The sequence below is a fragment of the Schistocerca piceifrons genome, chromosome 8 (genome assembly GCF_021461385.2).
Source record: "Schistocerca piceifrons isolate TAMUIC-IGC-003096 chromosome 8, iqSchPice1.1, whole genome shotgun sequence".
NCBI lineage: Eukaryota > Metazoa > Arthropoda > Insecta > Orthoptera > Acrididae > Schistocerca > Schistocerca piceifrons.
In genome coordinates this window covers 19370157-19385776 of record NC_060145.1, presented here as the reverse complement: position 1 = coordinate 19385776, position 15620 = coordinate 19370157, and the positions used below count along the sequence as shown (strand labels likewise).

General features: G+C 42.4%; 1 protein-coding gene across 1 annotated transcript in view; it reads left to right on the top strand.

Moving 5' to 3' along the window:
* The window catches only part of LOC124711588 (peptidoglycan-recognition protein LC-like), a 64121-nt gene that overhangs the window by 30794 nt on the left and 17707 nt on the right, over positions 1-15620 (top strand). Inside the window, exons 2-4 of the mRNA XM_047241737.1 lie at positions 2200-2671; positions 10507-10586; positions 14252-14471. Coding sequence (XP_047097693.1) covers positions 2200-2671; positions 10507-10586; positions 14252-14471 — 772 coding nt within the window. The remainder of the gene's footprint in view (positions 1-2199; positions 2672-10506; positions 10587-14251; positions 14472-15620) is intronic.

Genomic DNA, 15620 nt, shown 5'->3' with positions numbered 1-15620 from the left:
ATGACCATCCCTTAGAGATGTAAAGTGCTTCACTGTTTATTTACATTAATTGTGGATCATGATCAGATACTCGATTACCAGTTGGGCACAGTCTATAGATATATTATCAGTCAGGATTCTGCAATCTTGCTGCACACCAGTTGGAAAATTAACCAATGAAATTAGACGGAAACATCCAAAAATGATTCTCGTTAATTTTTCCTATCTGTATCTTTTTAGAATCTACATTCAAATCTCCACAAACCCGTAACTGTTTCGTCTACTCTGACAGGTAGCTCAATAACGCTCACAAATAGCTGGAAGTTCCCTAGACGGGGTCTGTAGTCTGTTGCATCTACTAGCGAAGTATTCTGTGGTAGCAACTCGTATGCAAATGCTTCTAGGTTCTGATCAACGCAAAAACTATTTGTTTCAACATTTTTGACTTTCCATCCAAGTCTTAAAAATGTTGCATTTCCACCTTTTTCCATGTTAACTATACACGAAAATGATTCTAGTCTATAATTCGCGATATTTAACTTCTCTAGCCCTGCCGTTACACAGTGTTCTGAGAGGTATAGAACACCTATAGCGATGAGCTCTGATGCCTCGTTCTATGACACTCCATATGTATTAGATGGAGTTCAGATCTGGCGAGTTGGAGGCCAGCAGATCAACTGGAACTCGCCACTGTGTTACTCGAATTACTCCATCACACTCCTGGCCTTGTGACATGGCGCAGTATCTTATTTAAAATGCCGCTGCCATCAGGAAACATGATCGTCATGAAGGGGCGTACGTAGTCTGCAAGCAGTGTACGATACAGCTTGGTCGTCATGCTGCCTTGCACGAGCTCCATGGGACCCATGGGTGCCCAAGTGAATGTTCCACAGGGCATAATGGAGGCACCACAAGCTTGTCTCCGTCCTGCAGTACAGGCGTCAAGGAGCTGTTCCCCTGGAAGACGGCAGATTCGCGTCCTCCCAGCGGCTTGATGAAGGTATGGGGATTCATCAGACCTACACACAACGTTCTGTCACTGCGCCAACGTCCAATGACGATGCTCACGTGCCCATTTCAGTCGTAGTTGCTTGTGTCATGGTGTTAACACTGGCACGTACATGCATCGTCGGCTGCGGAGGCCCTTCGCTAGGAGTGTTCGGTGCACTGCGTGTTCAGAAACACTTGTACTCTGCTTAGCATTAAAAGTCTGATTTTAACTCCGCCACAGTTCGCCGCCTGTCCTGTTTTACCTTTTCCCAGTCTACTACGTCCGACGTCTTTAATGAGGGGAGGCAGCCCAACCCCACGTCGACAGGACGTGGTTTCATTTAGGGGTTCTCCACATGCTGAAGACAAGTCGTACAGTTTTCGAAATGCTCGTGCCGAGCCTCCGGGCCATCACGATCTGCCCTCGGTCAAACGCAGATAGATCGTCCTCACTCCACACACGGACAGCACACTCAGTGACTCTACATGTACAAGAGTGTGTGTGTCCGACTAGCAGTTACTCGTCGCCAGGTGACGCTGCTACTGTATGGACGGATTTATATCGGTAGTAAGGTCGATGGTCATAATATTCTGGCAGATCAGAGTATTATTGTCCCGTTAAGTTCTAGTTTCTTTTAAGACTGTCCGTCTGTAACCTGGCTCTAACCTCGAAAATGTGTCGCTCTGACTCCAGTGAACACATGAATTTTGTCTTGTTTGCTTGCCCCCCCCCCCCCCCCCCCCGCCCCTTCCCACCACTTCCACTTCCCTCTTGCTTCTATAATTGCAGCCTGTTACTTTTCAAATACATTGCCACAAAATGTTTTTATGCCTTCAGCCTCCTAATGTTGACAACTGCTAAAAGACTGTAAATGCAAGTTACACTGAGGATGAGCGTATGCCACTCGAAATAGACGACAAACAAAGATAATTCCAACATACCACTCTAATGAGTACCTGCTGTTATCAACATCCTGCTGTACTGAAATATCGACGGAACACTAAACATTACTTCATGAACAAACCTGTAACAACGTTATCTTCATAGGACAGGTGACGTGTCAAACGATGCTGAGGAGTGTGTGTAGGCCACGTAATAGGTTTCGCCAAGCAGCGAAACAGGAAACGCTGAATACGTACTCTCGAGTTCTGTCAATGGGCGTCTCTCGCCGAATCAGCGCTTCTCCTCTAGTGCTTGTTAAATGTATAACGCGTCTTTTAACTCCACAGCTGGTCCACTGTTCAACTCGACAATCGGGACAGATGTGGGAAGTGCTGACGATAGCGCCGTCGGCGGCCTCTCGAACAAGACTGGCCCCGGCGCAGCCATCCGCCCCAGCCATCTGTCACGCGGCTCCGATAGCAACGTTGGCGTCACCCACAACGCTACAGCCAACGCTACCAAGACGCCTGGCTTCGACAGCATCGTCGGGGTCATTCAGAACAGCACTGCCAATGCCACGAAGAATCTGCTCGGGGGAAACACTGCAGTCAACTGGAGCTGCGGTGTCAACGTGAGTCACGCAGTAAATCAGTCTGGAGGCGACGCTGACAGCTTCCCTACTCCGAAATGTGCAGCAGTTCTTCCAACTAATGTCAGCACAGTTCTTCCAACTAATGTCAGCACCGCCAACTGCAAGAACAGCACGCACTGCTTGAACGCCTCCGTTGCATCAGGCAACAATGGTACACGTGTCACTGAGTACGTATGACCTCATTCTCAGAAGCAAATTGTCCCAATTTAAAGGGAACTAACTAACTGTGTTTGTTGAGAACTAAAATATCACCAGGCACTGGCCAGTAACTTAATTATCAAAATATCATTAGACACTAAACGAATGATGTCTATCTATAATGAAAAAAAAAACTTAGTTTACTTACAAGTCTTTAAACGTGTAAGTACAGTGTACAAATTATAGAGAAACATTTTCAGTCTTCGCCCCAACACTAGCGCCTATGGGTAAAACGTTATCAGAACAATCACTAACCAGTCTACAACCTTTGAATATTGTGGAATCAACAGTAACATAATATGTTCACGGTACAGTCCAATGTCAGGCCCCTGCTGCACGTTTTCCAGGTAGGAAGTGATGTTCTACATCTGTATACATGTAAGTGGAAATGTCCTGACTGACTGACTGATTAACGTCCAGCAAAAACAGTTAGGGGTTTTAACTTGAAATTTGGAAAGGCTGTTGTTGATCTTATACTGTAGACATCGTTTAAGAGGGGATTTTTCGAAATTTTGCCCCTAAGGGCAGGAAGTAGGGGCTCAACGGTTTTCTGAAAATATGTCCTTATTAAGGAAATTTTGAATTCGGCTTCTCGGCAGAAATAAAAAAAATTGGGTGTTCCCGAATTTTTTGAAATTCAGTCCCTGAGGAAGTGAAATAATGGGTGAAAAAGTTTTTTGAAAATAAATCATTATTAAAGAACTATTAAACCATTTTTAAAAATACCTCTATGAAAAGTGGTATTTGGCCTTTAGGTTAGAAAAAGGAAATGATTGTTTGAAGTGTTTTTAGAAATTCAACCCCGACCGGCAAGAAAGAGGGACTCAAAAGTTTTAAAAAATATTTTATTATGAAACCAGAATCACTTCTTGGTCAGAAGTACGTTCGAAATTCGCGTGAAGATTTTAGAAGGTGTTGCAATTTGTGAACTAAATCAAAGAAAGCTATTTACCGGCCATTGCGACAACTCGGTTTTAAATAAGTTGAAAGAATTCAGTACCGGACGTAAGACTGGCGCTAATAACTATAGAACCATATCCAGCATGTCAGTTCCCTTCTTCAACTCGCTATATGAAATAAAATTACACACGTGGAAACTTTAATTACGCAGAGCCTGCTAGCCACGTAAAGCGTCACTAACTCTTTTATAGTACACAGATTTACAAATTGGCAACGGGCGTAACAACATACAAATCCGATGAAAGAGAAACGAAGAAAAGAAACCTGTGCAGGTCGTAAAGGCTACGCGTGCCTGTCAACACAGCTGTGGAGTACCTGCAGTAATTTCAATAAAATTTGGTACAATATGAGATTGTGCTATGAGAAAGTGAGATTACTGCGGGTGGAACCGATGAGACACCTGTATATAGGAAGGGTAGAAGGATGGATCCTCAAAATTACAGACCAATATCCTTAACATCGGTTTGTTGCAGGATTCTCGAATATATTCTCAGTTCGAATACAACGAATTTCCTTGAGACAGAGAAGTTGCTGTCCATGCATCAGCACGGATTTAGAAAGCATCGCTCCTGCGAAACGCAACTCCCCTTTTTTCACATGATATCTTGCGAACCATGGATGAAGGGTATCAGACGGATGCCATATTCCTTGACTTCCGGAAAGCGTTTGACTCTGTGCCCCACTACAGACTTCTAACTAAGGTACGAGCATATGGGATCGGTTCCCAAGTATGTGAGCGGCTCGAAGGCTTCTTAAGTAATGGAAGCCAGTACGTTGTCTTCGACGGTGAGTGTTCATCGGAGCTGAGGGTATCATCTGGAGTCCCCCGGGGAAGTGTGGTAGGTCCGCTGTTGTTTTCTATATACCTAAATGATCTTTTGGATAGGGTGGATAGCAATGTGCGGCTGTTTGCTGAAGATGCTGTGGTGTACGGGAAGGTGTCGTCGTTGAGTGACTGTAGGAGGAGGATACAAGATGACTTGGACAGGATTTGTGATTGGTGTAAAGAATGGTAGCTAACTCTAAATATAGATAAATGTAAATTAATGCAGATGAATAGGAAAAATAATCCCGTAATGTTTGAATACTCCATTAGTAGTGTAGCGCTTGACACTGTCACGCCGATTAAATATCTGGGCGTAACATTGCAGAGCGATATGAAGTGGGACAAGCATGTAATGTCAGTTGTGGGGAAGGTGGATAGTCGTCTTCGGTTAACTGGTAGAATTTTGGGAAGATGTGGGTCATCTCTAAAGGAGACCGCTTATAATACACTAAAACGACCTATTCTTGAGTACTGCTCGAGTGTTTAGGATCCCTATCAGGTCGGATTGAGGGAGGACATAGAAGCAATTCAGAGGCGGGCTGCTAGATTTGTTACTGGTAGGTTTGATCATCATCACGCGAGTGTTACGGAAATGGTCCAGGAACTCGGGTGGGAGTCTCTGGAGGAAAGGAGGCGTTCTTTTCGTGAATCGCTACTGAGGAAATTTAGAGAACCAGCATTTGAGGCTGACTGCAGTACAATTTTACTGCCGCCAACTTACATTTCGCGGAAAGACCACAAAGATAAGAGAGATTAGGGCTCGTACAGAGGCATATAGGCAGTCATTTTTCCCTCGTTCTGTTTGGGAGTGGAACAGGGAGAGAAGATGCTAGTTGTGGTACGAGGTACCCTCCGCCACGCACCGTATGGTGGATTGCGGAGTACGTATGTAGATGTAGATGACACGATTGCAAAACTCTGGTGAAGAAGGATCATACGCGCTAAGAGCAGATAACGAAATCGAAAATTACGAGTATGTCATAATTTGTTCGGATATGAAAAAACGCATGTTAAAATTCTATGGGCAAATTAGAAGAAATGAACTATCCAGATCAATGAGGTTGTGGAATTACACGAAAGTCGCAGTAAAGCTAAAACTGAAACATTAAAATGGATCACACAGTAAATAAAGGCTTGAGGGAAGCAGTAATAAATAAGTCGTAAGAAGACAGAAAAAATTCCAGGCCGAAATTTCACGTCCGGACAGTTGCCCTGGTAGTAAGACCCAAGAAGCCCAGAATAAAATGGTTTCCCAACAGGAAAAGAGCACGTTCGCAGAGAATGAGTCATTTGGACATAAAGAAAAGCCAGAACATTTTTTTCCCAAGTGAAATGGAAGCATCAGTGCGCATTTAAGTTGCAGACAAGTCAACATGGGTCTGGAAGAGGTAAGCTGCGATCTACTCGTAAAGCTGTTTTATATATAATTAAAAAATTTAAAAAACCAACAACAAAGCCAGCAGTAGCGCTGCTGCTCTTCGCGAGTTATCAGGCATTAAAGGAATACGGAGAGGTTCTCTTTCCACAGCGGGGTTGAAGAACATGATTCAGAAGTTGGAATTAACTTGCGATTTGAGGACTGCTCTTGGGATAGGCCGACGGCCGACTCTCCCAGAAACTGTCGAAGTACTTAGGTGTTATCACGACTGAGAATGCTGGACGCGATGTGCGATCTTCAAGCAGTGCACGAGCAATGCCACGACAGCTGATCATTTCACGGTCCACCGATCGTAAAGTGCTACGTAAAATTATTGTGGAACGGTACCTCTAGTGCGCTTCCAGGCTTTCTTGGTTGCAGAAGGTCGTCACAATGAACAACGCTTGTAATCTGGAAAGTAAACATGATACGGAATTAATAAATGTTACCGTCTCACCTAGAAATTAAATTTTGTTTTTTTCAATGGTTTACTTGTAATTTCTGTACCGCACGTCCTTACAAATGTTTCCACAAATTTTCATTATGCTACGGTCACTTGTTTGTCATGGTGCTCCTCTCAAGCAGCCAAAGTTTTAACTATAACCACTCTATATATGTAAGAAACAGTCCCAGAATTCACCTGAAGCGACATACGGAAATTTCTGGAAACGTAATCTGGATCTTGAAATGGGATTTGGACTTCGCTCTGCCTAAATATAAACGCCGTCTCCACCGCAGGCTAGATAGTTTCTGCTTACGTTGTATGCACTCTTTAGAATGGCCAGTCTAGTACTCGAAATACGCAGCTAATTTATGATACCAATAATTTAAAAAATTGTAGTTAAAACTCAGCACAGTAATCCAAGAGATATGTGATGGACCTTGAAACGCTGGTCTAATAGTTGTAACAGTAAAATGTATAACACAAAAACTAAAATTAAAAAAAGCGTTAAAATGAGGATATAGCAGTACGACTGCATGTTCATATGCGTAACTGAGGCTAAACAACGAGTACTGTTAGTGTGATTATCAGAGTGCATATAAAAATATTATCTACTGGGTTCTCTTTGGATGGATACCGTAGGAACCAGACACAATAAAAATCGACTTTTCGGCGTTAGCGTCATCGTCTCGTACAGCGGAGGTCACGGGCATGTGAGAGGTGCAAACGTATTTATTTCTTATTCTTAACACAACAATAATATGTGTGCTGAATACTTACCTGTTTCAATAATGATTGATCTGGCGGTAGGATCTCTTTTCTGATGCTAAAGTGTGTTCAGAAGAAGAAAAAAAAACACCTGTCGCTTACATCTGATAAAAAAGGTAGTGAGATGGCCGCCGGAATGTTTCACGGAAACTGTGAATAATATCTATCGGGTATCAAATCTCTTTCCGTCCCAATCTGTGCTCATCGTTTCACCGCAGAGCCGTCTTGTTCGAAACACGCAAAGAAGTGATTAGCTCAGAAGACAGTAACATGAAAGACTTCACAGAACTAGTGATTCGTGAACAACGTGACCTACGAGAAAATTAACGTGGAATGTCTGTAGGAACACGAAAGAAGGTAGGGAACTAACTAAATTGCCCGACAAGATATTGATTTTAATTACAACAGCCCATCTGCGTACACGAATACGCACGTAACGCGGCACGTAAACCCCTACAATTTTAAGTAACTGTAACTCATACTAGGAGACTAAATTTGCTTCTACGGTAAAATGGCCGACGATAAATGTTTTGCTGAAATATAACCACGCAATGCGAGAAATAGAAGAGAGAAGCTGTGTATTCTAATGTACTGTGCTGTACTTTCAATCGAGACGAAGTCGAAATCTATTCCAGTGGATCGAAGTTGCCTATGGTACACCTTTAGGCACTAGTCCTAGTCAATTGCGCTTTTTCGCCACACAGGTCGAAAACAGAAAAACTGAAGAATGAAAATATTTTAGCGTACGTGTTACCCGTGAATTTCTTTCTCCTTTCTCAATACATATTGTAACAAGCTAACTGGTGTGGCTTATTTAACAGATCCCCACGCATTTGTGTACTTGCGCAAATTTCTTCTTTCCAACACAATTTCTGCAACCTACATAGACTTGAACTTGCTTGTTGTACTCAGGCTCTGGTTCACATCTAAAATGCTTACCCCGACACACCAAATTAACTATTCCTTCCTGCTGCAGAATGTGTCCAATAAACAGATCCCTTCTTTTAGTCAGGACATTTCACAAAGCTCTTTTCCTTCCAATCTGATATAGCACTTCCTCGCTAGTGACTATCTACACACTGAATCTTCAGCATTTCTCTGCTGTCGCCAGTAATTTTACCAAAAAAAAAAGCAGAACTCGCCCACTTTTTTTGCTTCTCACTGTCTAACCCAATTCCACCAGCATTATCTGACTTCATGCGACTACGAGCCAAGAACGTTGTTAACTTTAATTCTTCTTATAACCTGTTTTCAAGATAATATCCATTCCGCTCAACTCTTCTATCAAGAGCTTTGCAATTTCAGGCAAGACTACATGCCATCATAAACCTCAAAATTTTTCTCTCTCTTCCAGGAACTTCAATTCTTGCACCATAATAAAGTATTTTAACTAAAAAAACTTGTAAAATCTTCTAAAAACTTTTTGGTAGCCGTATAAGCGGTTAGCAATTCCTTTATAACAGGATCACACACAACCCGTTTCGCGATGGTTTAATCACTTTCTCAGATGTTCGCATGTAACTAATTTAACATTGGTTCGTTAAAATACATGGTTTCCTAACTTTCGGATGGCATTCTTGTTGGCAGAACCGCCTAAATTGAATGGTTACGAGATGATACATCAAAATTCCAAATTCCAAGTTTTTTAGAAGATTTTAATAGTCTTTTGAAAAAATTTTTAAAATTTGTGGATGCCCAAACCGTAAAATAATATGTTCTTTCGCCATACTTCTCCTAGGTTTCCTTTACTGTTGCTTCAGTGTGCGAGGATAGATTACAACCTTATCTCATTCCCTTCTCAGTTACATCCAATTTTCATCTCGTTCGACTAACTGCAATCTGGTTCCTGTATAAGCTGCAGATAACTTTCCACTTCTTTTCTTATCACTGATAACTTCTAAATTTCGAAGACAGTTTCTGTCAGCATTGTCAAAGCTCATCTCTCCGTATACATCCAATCTGCATGTGGGTGTGTCTTCCTACATTTCTTCTGAGCCTCAAGCGTTCCTCCCCCATGTCGGCTTCATATTTTGCCTTGTCTTTTGCCCAATTATTCGTCTGCTGCCTCCAGTATTTCCACCTTTGAGAGTTATCTATTTTAGTCAAACGTTGTCTAGTGTTCCCTTTGAAACTCTCAACAATCTCCGGTTGTTTTACTTACACAGGTTCCATTTCATTTAGATTCTGCTGGTTGGTTGTTTGGTTAGGGGGAGAAGACCAAACAGCGAGGTCATTGGTCCCACAGGATTAGGGAAGGATGGGGAAGGAAGTCGGCCGTGCCCTTTCAAAGGAACCATCCCGGTATTTCCCTGAAGCGATTTTGCGAAACCACGGAAAACCCAAATCAGGATCGCCAGACGCGGGTTTGAACCATCATCTTCCGGAATGTGAGTCCAATATACTAACCACCGCGGCACCTCGCTCGGTTTTATATTCTTCAGTCCATATTTCATAAAAATAACTCTAGGTCAAAGTACAGATCTTCGCATGAGTATGCTTTTCACTTTAAAATATCGTGTCGAAATCTCTGTCTTGCTATCACATAATTATCTCCCATCACGTAATTATCTCTGAATCTCTAACGTGTATACATCCTCCTTTCGTGATTCTCAAACCAAGTGTTGGCAATGATTAAATTGTGCTCCGAGTAAAATTCTATCTGGCTCCTTGCCCTTTCATTGATGTCCTCCAGTTATCTTTCTCCTACTATTTTTCCTTCTCTTCCTTTCCGTACTAACGACTTTTAGTTCCCCATCACAAATTTTCATCTCGCTTATCCACCTAAATAATTCATGTTCCCTCATTATACATTATTTAAGTTTTTTCATCATATTATGAGCTAGTAGGTATATAAACATTTGACTAATGTTGTGGAAGCTGACTTGAATACGATAACCTGTTCTCCATGTTTTTCATAGATTTGACGCGTTTTTTTTTTTTTATCTTGTTCATTATTAGAGCTATTCCTATTCCTGCATACCACATTTGATTTCGTGTCCAGCACATTGTACTCACCTAATCAGAAATCGTGTTTTCCCTGGCACCGCACTTCAATAATTCATTTTATCCGACTTCAAACTATTCATTTTACTTTTCAATTTCTCTAATCACTTCCTCCTCCTCAAACATTCACGTCCAGAAATTCGAATAGTCTACCTAGGAGAATTCCATAATTAAGCCACAAAATTAAGCTGCACGTCATAGGGGAAATTAACGACTACAGTTTTTCTTGGGTTTTTACATTGCCGTTATACCAACAGTAAATAGACATGTTGCCTTATATGGCATTCCATCGGCAACCAAATCTCAAAAGATTGCAGTTGTTGCTTTTCCGACAGAAAATACACAACAATTATGTCAAGATTTCAGCTTCTCTTGTTCAATGTTTCAGGCGCAACACAACGTTACGGAACGGTACACTAGGAGAGCACATGTTGAACGATGAAGGCGTTCCGAAGATAAATGAAACAGGTACGCTTTTTTGATATAAGAAATTTTATTCGTAATAGCCACGACTAATTAACATCTGATACCTGTTTACTATGATGATGAAATGATGAGGCATTCATCTATTGGTTTTGTTTATTTAAACATGCCTTTCATACAATAGACAGTGGTGCTGCTTACGTCCATCATCATGCATGATCAATACAGTTACTAATGATTGACTAAATGGATAAAATTATACCAATTTAAGGTAGATGTTAAATCGTTGTATCTGATAAATCTGTAACTAATTCTTCCTAGATTAGGATAACTAACACTGCCTAGAACTACTTTGTGTAACATGTATTTATATGGGCATCATTTTCATTAACGGCTCGGACGACACAAACCAGTGTAGAAGAACCTGTGCTGGATTCAGAATCGTTACTGTAGTATGCTATTGGAAATTGCGTATTTAAATTTAGACCGATCGACGAAAGATCTTTGCTTATCATTCGTTAGGTCTTTTCTTCGATACAGATGCCACACGAAATATGTTAACAGTTGAAACATTGCATTGTTTTTCTCTTTTGGGGATTACATGCTGCGTTGTGTGTGACAAGTTAAGGCTCTTTGTTGGAGCGGCAGTGGAACACGGATGCCTGATGTTAGGTACGCAACAAAGTAGAAAAAGAAAAAAGTACAGAAGTTTCAACACGTGTCTCGGAAGTATGCTCTATGTTTAAGAAAAACTGTTTGAATCAAATGAAAGCTGAAAACAAGCGCTTTTCCGACCACCATGAAACAAAACAAGATGTTTATTTTGTCAGAATTACATCGAGGATGAAACTGAACATAAAAAAATGTGTTTAAGAAGGATGCCTTCTTTTCACGGGACTGCGCCATCGAACTGCACCACCACGGCTTCCCTCACGGACTACTTCAGATCTCTCTGGTTGCTCTTTGGTACTTTCCAGGTTTCAGTCCGTCCATGAGAAGTGCCTTGGTAACAGAATAACTAAAGCAGTGTCCGCGAAAGCCAGCCGTCCCGGTTCTAGTTCATATTACGGTCCAACACACAGTTTTAAATTTTCACATTTAGTAACGCAATAAATTAATTACACTGTGTGTGCATCAAACCCAAGCCCAGCACTTCACGTGCAATAAAATGATATAAATTTAAATTGTATTTCGAGTATCTAACCAAGCAAGCACTGGCTTCGAAGACTACTACACTGAAAGCGATAATGAAAGTTTGTGACGACTGGGTATAGTAAGCTTTCCATAACTTTCAGAATTTGTAGGACTGCAGATTTCGGTGCGAGTGTATATACGTCGATGTCATATGTGCTTCGTGTGTTAGATCTTTAGTCCCAATACTGGTTTGTAGCTCCCTACGATCGTCTATCCTGTGCAAGCGTCTTCATCTCCGAATAACTATTGTAACCTACATGCATTTAAGCATGCTTACCGTATCATGCCCTGGTCTCCCTCTACAACTTTTAACTCCCCCCCCCCCCTCCCTCTCTCTCTCTCACACACACACACACACACACACACACACACACACACACACACACACACACATCCCTTCATTATCAAACTGATGACTACTTGATGCTTCAGGATGTGTTTTATCAATCGACCCATTCTTTTAGTAAAGTCGTGCCATAAATTTCGGTTTTCCTCCAATTCGATTCAGTACCCCTTTATTTGCTATCCTATCTGCCCATCTAATCTTCAGCATTCTTTTGTAGCACCACATTCCAAATGTTTCTATTTCTTTCTTGACCAGGTTTTCGTTCTCTACTAGGCTACACTCGACAAAAATACTTTCAGGAGTGACTTCCGAACTGTTAGATCTACGATGTATTACAATTTAAAAAATTTAGCTCTTTCACAAATGATCTTCTTGCCAGTGTCACTCTGCTTTTCGCATCCCCTCTACTTCGGCCATCATCAAATAGCAAAACTCATCTCTAAGTTTTAGTGCCCGTTTCCTAATCTAGTGCCCTCGCCATCGCCTGATTTGATTCGAGTACATTCCATTACCCTTGTTTTACTTTTGTTGAGTTCATTTTATAATCTTCTTTCAAGACACTATCCTTTACGTTCAGCTGCTCTTCTGAGTCCTCTGCTGCCTCTGACAGAACTACAATGCCACAGGCAACCCTTCAAGACTTTTTTCACTTCCTAAACTTTGCATCCCTTCCAAAGTTTTACGTTGGTTCTCTTTACTGCTTGTCCCATGCACACACTGAATAACTTTGGGAAGAGGCTAAGAGCCCTCTCTCACTCGCTTCTCAACTACTACTTCTCTCTCATGTTTCCCGACTTTTGTAACTGTGGTCTGGTTTCAATACAAGTTGCATAGTGTGTTGCTCCGCAAAAAGTATTGATTGCAATTTCGTGTCTGTAACAGGACTATTCAGATATCAGTAAGACTCTAGCACTGTGGTTTTAAACCACCAAATATATCTCTCTCAGAATATGGATTTACGATTTTAAAAAAAACCTAAAACGATGGTGATGTGGAGCATTTCGAAGGTGAAGAGAGGTTTGTTTAACATAAAAATTGGCAGTGGAAGTAGTCAAACTATTCTGTCTAGAAAGTAAGACTACACAGCACGATCCAAGGAGGAGATGTATCATAAGACTGACGGATGTATGGTTTTCTTTAATGAAAGTATCATCAAATATTCGAATAGAACTGAAGAAGAAGTGTCCGAAAACAATATCTGAAGTACGGCATTGCATGGAAGTAACGTGAATCATGGAAAATCTATATTATGGAAGTAAGAACACTGAAAATTAAGTGACCCAGTAAGATACGAAATACAAGTAGTACACCAAAGGGCATATGGCGACGGCCTTCATCGAATGACCTTTGCTACACTATTTAGGGTTAATAGTCGCCAGGAGAACAAACGAGTCAGTTGCCATTTGGTACAGCATCCAACTTGCCGCTGGAAGGAGCAGCAGAGTGAAGAAATTGCTGGCCGTGTTAGGTGTAACAGCAGAGAAGCAGAGATGAGAAGATCATCACAAAACAGGGAAGAGTTGTAGGATGGCATCAAAACTGGTCGATGGGCTCAAGACTTTGAAAATACGCTTCTAATTAAGATTTTCAGTGCGATTGAGAAAAAATTAATAGATGGACGCTGATGAGCCGAAAAATTATTTATAATAACTGAAATTACAATTGTTGTCATAGAAGGAATAGTTGTGTGTCGTGGGTGCTACACCGCTTCCTAAAGTCGTCTTACTAACAAACAAAAACATAACAAGCACAAAATAAGTGCCAGGGTAGCTCATTTGGCAACAGCATTGTCCACAGAAGGCAAGATTCTGGGTCGAGTCCCAGTCTGCTTTAATTTGCCAGACGGGTTTGTAAACAAAATTATTTTCGAGTAATTCTCACCAGTACTGAATAATTCCGTTAAGCAGTGCACATGTAGCAAAGATACTGTGTCTGAACACTTCCGATACTTTTTCCGGAGCCCAAGACGATTATCCAACCAGGCAACAATGTCAGCCCTACGCCTTTTAGCCCTTAGTTAAACACGTCGAAGCGCTGTAACATCTGAGCTTTCTGGGAACTCGGGATGCAGAGGTTCGAATCTCCCTCCCCGGTTATTTTCACACCGAGGACGCAGCGTAGCAACTCGACTCGCTCAGAACGTGTGTTCTCGACAAGTTGAAATTTGCAGTCGACGGCGACCCGTCGGTGTGTCCGCCGCTGGTGAGCCGTGAAGGATGGGGCGGCAGACCGCCGCTGGCCGTGGAGAAGGTGCGCACGCCGGTGCCGTTCGTCGTCATCCACCACACGTACATTCCGGGGGCCTGCAACACCAGCGACGACTGCGAAGCCAAGATGCGTTCCATGCAAGACTTCCACATGGGCAAGGGCTGGCTCAACATCGGTTACAAGTAAGTTCCCGACGGCTTCCAGGGCAGGCCACTCCTGGACTAACTCAGTGTAAACAGTTTTTTTGCCTGTGCTTGCTACTTACGAATGTTTACAGTCTTTGCCGCAGTTTATTACTTCCGATTCTGATTACACATTTCCACTAACTGCCATCATCGGATCTGTCGTGACACGAAAAATATAAGCGGTAGTAATACAGTCGAAACGTTGGTTTTAAGTTTATAATTAAAGTATTTTATACAATGACGCAAAAGTACAACACCCAGAAGAATTTTAATCATTATTGACACCGCCCGCGGAAACCTTCGTTTGTAGAGCGGTATGTAGGCGAGTGGTATCATGTTGGAAAACACCCATTGGCGTGTTGTTCGCAATTGGCAGCGCAGCGGATTGAATCACCAGATTGACGTACAAATTTGCAGTAAAAAAATGGCTCTAAGCACTATGGGACGTAACATCTGAGGTCATCAGTCCCCTGGACTTAGAACTACTTAAACCTAAGGACATCACACACATCCATGCCTGAGGCAGGATTCGAATCTGCGACCGTAGCAGCGGCGCGGCTCCGGACTGAAGCGCCTAGAACCGCTCGGCCACCGGGGCCGGCTATTTGCAGTCAGGGTGCATGGGATAATTAAGAGAATGCTCCTGCTGTCATATGAAATCGCACCACACACCGTAACTCCAGGTGCAGAGCCACGCTGAGAGGTTGGTTAAATGACCTCAACTGGCCTCCTAACCAACAAACGGCCTTATTTCCCATCGAGGCAGAACCAGATTTCCTCAGAAAACGCAATAGACCTCCACCCTGCCCTCCAATCAGCTTTCACTTCACACGACCGCCACCGAAGTCGCAAATGAATGTGGTTTGGGGTCACTGGAATGCATGCTACAGGACATCTGGCTCGGAGCTGCCCTTGAAGTAACAGATTTGTAACAGTTCGTTGTGTCACTGTGGTGCCAGCTGCTGCTCAAATTGCTGCTGCAGATGCTGTACGATGCGGCAGAGCCGTACGTAAAAAAACAATGGTCTTACATCTCGGTAGAGCCACGTGGCCGTCCAGAACTCGATCATCTTGCAAACGTACATTTTCGTGACCACCGATGCCGGCAACCATGTACAGTGGCTACATTCCTGCCAAGTCTTTCTG